General features: G+C 47.2%; 1 protein-coding gene across 1 annotated transcript in view; it reads right to left on the reverse strand.

Moving 5' to 3' along the window:
- SLC35D2 (solute carrier family 35 member D2) overlaps positions 1 to 4,974 on the reverse strand; it is a 64,000-nt gene extending 59,026 nt beyond the window's left edge. Inside the window, exon 1 of the mRNA XM_047103120.1 lies at positions 4,823 to 4,974. Coding sequence (XP_046959076.1) covers positions 4,823 to 4,974 — 152 coding nt within the window. The remainder of the gene's footprint in view (positions 1 to 4,822) is intronic.
- Between the last annotated feature and the right edge of the window lie 1,986 nt (positions 4,975 to 6,960).

Here is a 6,960-nt window from a genome sequence, read left to right on the forward strand (position 1 = left end):
CGCAGTCGGTTAAGCGTCTGACTTCAGCCAGGTCACGATCTCGTGGTCCATGAGTTCGAGCCCCGCGTCAGGCTCTGGGCTGATGGCTCAGAGCCTGGAGCCTGTTTCCGATTCTGTGTCTCCCTCTCTCTCTGCCCCTCCCCCGTTCATGCTCTGTCTCTCTCTGTCCCAAAAATAAATAAACGTTGAAAAAAAAAAAATAAATAAAAAAAAAAAAAAAGAAAGACAGAATGTGAGCAGGAGAGGGGCAGAGAGATAGAGGGAGACAGAGAATAGGAAGCAGGCTCCAGGCTCTGAGCTGTCAGCACAGGGCCCAAGGCTGGGCTGAAACTCACGAACCACCACGAGATCATGACCTGAGCGGAAGTCGGAAGCTTAAGGGACTGAGCCACCCAGGCGCCCCCCACCCCACAAAAAAATTTTAATTTTTTTTAATGTTTACTTTTGAGACAGACAGTGTTAGTGGGGGAGGAGCAGCCAAAAAAAATTTAATAGATATTGATTCTAGGTAGGGGGAATATAGATAATTATTTTCTTTGTACATTCTGTATTTAAATAATCCCCAATTTTTTAAATGAATTCTTGTAGGAGTGAATGCGAGGAAGTGAAGATAACAAGTGTGTACACAACTGGTAAGACTCAGACTCTGAAAGGAACAGAGAAACGAGGGTCCACGAGGGATCAAAAATGGGTTGGTGTTGCTTAAGAACCTGAACATGTTTTCAGGGCTAGAGCTGCTGAGGCAGAATGAGGAGGGGGTAGAAGGAGTGGAGCATTGCACCCACAGAGAGGAGAGGGGGACCTTAGGTGGATAAAAGGCTCCCTACATATTAGCATAAGGGCACCGTCGGGGCCTCAAATGACACCTTCCACTTTCTCAGTAAAGTATCGGAGAAGGGGAGTGGAGGGCGGGGGAGGGGGGGCAGGTGGGATTCCAGGAGGCAGGAGAAAGCAGAAAGGAGTCAAAGCAAAACCCCAGAAGAAACAAGTGGGCAGGAAGGAGAGCCAGCTGAGCTTTGCGATTACCACTTTAAAGCTCAGAAGTGGTTTCCCTCCCACAACAGTCTGACTTGCTCAGTGAAGGAAGGAGGCATGTGGCAGGCTGTGCCAGACCCGGGCCAGGCCCAGTGGGCCCCAGAAAGGACTCCGAGGTTGGATGTGGACACCAGTAGGAGACAGCACTGGGCGTGAAAAGCTGGTGGGTCACAGCCAAGCATGCACCCCCCAGGGAGTGTCTGCAGGAAGCAAGGCCACATCGACTGCCAGGGTTCCCCGCAAGGAGTCCCTGAGTCCCCAAGGTTGACACCAGTCCACATGGAGATCAGGCCTCTTCCTTGTGTGAGTGACAGGAGCTCAGAAGCCACCACAAAAGACCATAAGGAGTGGTAAGTCTGGAGCACACAGAGTCTGGGCAGTGGGGAGCCACGAGGACCCCACCCCACCTCCTGGCCACACCTGGGGTGAAACCAACATCCAGCTGCGTCCAGGGGCCAAGGAAGCCAAGGAAGCCAAGGAAGCGGTGTCTTCAGGAGAGAGCAGGTTTTCACCAAAGAAAGAGAAAATTACAAGTTGGTTTTGTTTTTAGTATGGATTTCCAGTTCCCACTGCCCGAGACTTGATACAATATATTTTATAAAAACCTCTCCAAGTAATTCACAGTCCCAGGCAGGTTTGAAAACCACTGTGCTAAATGATCCCAATGTCCTAGGATACATAAAGAACTAGACATACAGGAAATACTCATTGAACTGAATACAACTAAGGTCTATATTTTTATTAAGCACCATTAGTAAATTCTTGCATGTCCTAGAGAACAGTGTATTTCAGTGGCAACAAAAAAGCAACTCCAGACCACCCCACCACCCTCATGAATCTGATTCCGAAGACCCACTAGTGTAACCAAATAGCCACAGATTCTTAGGTGACCTTGCTTTTCCCTCCCACCCTAACAGATTCTGAGAGTTCATATCCTTCAAAGATTTCTCTGTCCAACTAGATAAATCTAGCATTACAATGAACCAAATAAGTCTAGCGTAAGAAATAAGGAACACCACTCATCAGACCTGAACCCCAACCAGAAACAATCTGTTCAAAATGCAGGAGAAAAAAAAATATTCCTTGAGCTACATTCCCATGACCCTGTGGATTAGGTAATTATCAAAATGCCCTTCTTTCTACTCTACAACACAATATTCTACCTTCAAACATCTAATGTTTGGATCAGATTTTTGTGGTTTATTGTTGTAACCAAATCAACCCAACCCTCCTCCCCTCAAAAATGTGCTCCTAAAGCATTTTGAGATGAGAGAATGAATAATGTTATTTGAACAGGGTTCTCCAACTGTATATTACATTACGGAAATGTGAAATGTTTACTTCTAAGGATTGAAAGAGTTTTGTCTTGCAGAGAAAAAAAAAAACCTCCATTTCCTCCTTTAATCATGGACCTCAACATTTTAAAGATGGAAAGGCTAGGGTGTAAGATATCTCATATAATAATAATCCTTCCTGGTTGGAGACTTCCCCTTCATCTTCAAAGCACGTAACCACTGTTTACTGGTCCCTGCTTCCAACAAGAAGACACCTGTTTTTGGAGGCAGTGACTGCCATGGCCAGAGAGCACACGGCTCATTCAAGTGCAGAAAATAGAGACTGACCTTCAAACTTTATCCAACATAACTGCCAACCACTCCCAAACAAGCCTATTAGTAGCATTCTCTTATTATTTTTGGTCAAAAATGTTTAGTTTTCTTTTTTGTTCATTAGCAGTGTTGGTGTTTCCCATGGACACCAGCAAGCATGCTTGCAACACACTGGGAGAGACTTGTAAAGAACATCAACAGCTGTAAGATCACCAAAAAATATCCCAGATCTCTCTCTTCCCTCCATATCTGCTGCTGCCCCTCCCCACAGTCCAAGACATCTTTTAGAATTATCTAGAATACTAGATCATTCCCTGTGCTTCCACCCTGGTCCTCAAGATCATGTTACTCCTCTGCTCAACACTGGCTGGTGGCTCCCATCTCCTGAGAGCCTCCATGGCAGCTTCATAGGCCCTCCAGGATCTAACAATCCATTACCCTCACCTAGTACCATTTCTACCCAAACACCCTTCTCTTTCACGCTTGGAATGTTCTTTCCTCATTTCCTTCATGTCACTCATCTCTTGGCTCAACTGTCACCTCCTCAGTGAAGCTTCACTGATCACACTGAGATGGCAAACTCCTTCCCATGCCCACACTCCCTAACTCCCTTCCCTGCCTTATTTTTTTCTCCTGACCACACAACTGCATCTGACATAATATAAATTCTATCAGTTTATTTACTGATTCAGTAGAAAGCTCCATGTAAGCTTTAGAAGGATAGATATTTGCTCCATGACATTTAGGGTTCTGATCTGCTTTATTCACTCCTATATCTCAAGTGCCTAGAATAGTGCCTGGCACATAACAGGTGCTTAAGAAATATTATTGAGTGAATGAAGGGTCTGATCCTGCCTTTCCTGCCTCCCTCCCCCCATCATCTCTCCTACCTTCTTCCATTTGCTCATTCAGTTCCTCCAACAGACCAAACTCATGCCCACTTCATCAGACTGCCTGTCTGGAATGCTCTAGCACCAACCACTCCATCCCAGGCACTCTCATAACATACCTGAAATCACCCTGCTTATTCTTGAACCCACTTCCTTTCTGTCTCTACCAATGGTATGGAATCTCCAGAGCAGTGGCTCTGTGTTGATCACACCTGCTTCTCTGGTGCCTGCAATGGGCTTGGCACACAGTAGGTGCTCAGTAAATATCTGTGGGAGGTGTAACCGGCCAAGCTCCTGTGGGTCGCAGCTTTCTCAGGTATAACATAAGAAACCTGAAGATACTCTCTGAGGTCTCTTTAGGCTCTTTATAAAATTCTGATTTTACACTCTTGTAGCACAGACAGTATAGTTTACAAAGAGCAGCTTTACTTAAACGGCAGCTCCTGCGAAGCTTTGGAAGGTAATTAACAGGTAATTAACAGGATTGTAATTATCCGGCTTTTGCATTTGAGAAAACTGCTGACTTTGGGTCTGGCCCAACAGGCACAGCTATTAGATGGTGGAACTGGATCTAAATCCACAGTGCTCTCAGTGCTGCTATAAGGATAGCAGAATTAAACAGGATTTTCTAGTCCTTACAAATAGGCTCAAGGAACCAGGAATCTGGTTTACTGCACACTAATCCAAGAAAGTACGTCATGAGAACTTTTTTTCCTCGTCATGTGAACTCCTAATGGTTTTCCCCAGTCTTCCATGAATACACTGGTAATTTGACAATGAATGATCAAACGATAAACATAAACTTATCCGCTTAGGACTCATCTGATTGTTGAACATCTCCACTTGTGTAAACTGTTCGCCTTTAAAGTTCACATTCAGATCACTTGTTTCAGCGCACCGGGGCACTTGAACGCTTTGGGGTGTAGCTCTACAAGCGCGCTACGCAGTGTCTCTGTCTCGCAGTAGTAGTAAGCGGTGGAGAGGCGTATCCGCGATTACTGAGAGTAAAACGACTTTGTTAGCTTGTGGCTTGGGTTGTGGAAGGTCCCGGCTCGGTAAAAACGCGGTGTGTCGAGCCCACAGCCACCCACGTTGGCACCGGAGTCGGCAGTGAGACCCCACGCGCTCCGTTCCTGCCAGCCCGCGGACCCCCGCGCGGCCAACGTGCTGGGAGCGCAGGGGCAGCCCCGCCGCGCCCCGAACCCCGGGACCTCACGCGGAGCCGCGAACGGACGGTCCCGGGACCCGGCGCCCCGCGGACCCCGCCCGACCCCCTGGCGCTCTCCTCACCGGTAGGTGGTCAGCAGCGCCTTGTTGACCAGCACGATGAGGAAGGAGCAGACCCCGTAAAAGAGCGCCGACAGCAGTTTGGCCACCCGGGAAGGCCCCCGCGCGGACGCGGCATCCGCGTCCGCGCCCTCGGCCTGGCGGCCGGCAGTCATGTCCCGCGGCCGCGCGCCGCCCGCCGGCCTCCGCCACTCTCCGGCCCGCTCCGCCCCAGTTCCGTCCCCGCCCGCGGTCGGCCCGCGAGAGGGCGCGGCCGAAACAGGAAGGGCCGCGGCCGCCCAGAGCGCGCCCCGCCGCTGCGGCGTCGGGGGGCTGGAGCCCGCGTCCCGCAGTGCCCGGGTCTGAGCTCGGCAGAAACGGGGTCCCGAGAGGTGAAAAGTCCTCGCTCCTTCCCAGCGGCCCTCCCGGGGAGACGCTTCAGTTTGGTCTGAACGTTTGTTTTGCCTTTTTTTTTTTCATACATTTTAAACATATAATTAACGTACAACGAAATGCAGGCTTTACGACCCACAGTTCGTCGTTTGGACAAATGCGTACACCCTTGTAACCACCCAATCAACACATTAACCTCACCTCTAAAAGTGCCCTTTGTGCCCCCACTGAAACCAACCCCATCTCATTCTGACTTCTATTGCCGAGTTAGAGTTCCCTTTTTCTAGAATTTCATAAAGAAATTTCATGTATGTACTCTTTCAAGGCTTTTTTGTACTCTTTATTGCTTTTGCTTCCCACCCTTGTTTCTTTAACTTGCTGAAGAGGACCAGAGTTTGCCTATTCACCAGTTGATGGGCATGTTGGTTGTTCCCCGTTTAGGGCTATAACCCAAAATGCTTCCATGACCATTCGTGTACAAGTTCTTCTGTGAACCATTTCCATTTCTCTCTGGTAAACACGAAGGAGGAAAGGTTAAGATGGGTGCAAAGTCTCAAGTCTTTTCTTGCCTCTATGTGCTTTATGGCAAGTTGTCTCCTTACACACGGGCCCATTTCTTTTCTAGGCAAAGGGCAACTAGCTCCAGTGTCTGTTGTTCATAGGAATTGAAGAGTCTCCCACAACGGTCTACTTTGACCACACTCTACCTGCTGTAGCATTTTGCAAGTAAGCGTCCCCTATTTTCATTCTATAATGAACTTATAAAAATCTTAAAGTCTAAGGGTGCCTGGGTGGCTGAGTCGGTCAGCCATCCGACTTTGGCTCAGGTCATGATCTTGCAGTTTCTTGAGTTTGAGACCCTCATCTGGTTCTGTGTGGATAGCTCAGCCTGGAGCCTGCTCCGGATTCTGTGTCTCCCTCTCTGCCCCTCCCCTGCTGACACTCTGACTCACTCTCTCTCTCAAAAATAAATAAACATTAAAAAAGTTTTAAATTAAAAAAATCTGAAACTTTGGCTTTTTAGAAAAGCTGAAGATTTCAAATGAAAGAAACATTTGAGCGTAACTGTATTCATGCCATGCAATTGTTTGCCATGCAATCTGTAGGCATTGAACAACCAGGAACATTTTCAGCACTGGTAAGAACCAAAGTAGAACTCTTAATGAATACTTAAAAAGCCATAAAGAGTCCACATTACCCAAAATAAGAAAGCAAACACACATTAAGACCATTTTAAAATAGAAAATGAAGTCAGATTCCAGTTGAACCAAAAACTCAGAACTTGAAGTCATTTTGGATTATTTCCTTTTAAAAAGATCAGTTTAGTTCCCGTGAGTCTCCAAATAGTTTTGACTGCAAAACAGTAAAGTCATTTTTAATATTTAATCATATTTGCACTTAATTTGCTTCTACATACATACTTCCAGGACCTTCAGTCACTATTGAAATCTCATCCTGTTTAAATCACAACTCACACTGAAGAATTGCGTGTGAAATTCTCTTGCTCAAAGCCTGGACAGGCTGAACCTTGCCAATTGCAAGTATACGACTAAAGATAAATAATGAAAAAGTTAAACCAATTTGCTTGATTCTTTAAACAGTAAACAGGCCCCGGGGTGCCTGGGTGGCTCAGTCGGTTGAGCTTCTGACTTCGGCTCAGGCCATGATCTCACGGTGAGTTCCAGCCCCGGGTCAGGCTCTGTGCTGACAGCTTAGAGCCTGGAGCCTGCTTCAGATTCTGTGTCTCCCTCTCTCTCTGACCCTCCCCC

This window comes from Lynx rufus, unplaced genomic scaffold, assembly GCF_022079265.1.
Source record: "Lynx rufus isolate CCGP_SWC_20201006 ecotype Redwood Valley unplaced genomic scaffold, mLynRuf1.p SCAF_10, whole genome shotgun sequence".
Lineage (NCBI taxonomy): Eukaryota > Metazoa > Chordata > Mammalia > Carnivora > Felidae > Lynx > Lynx rufus.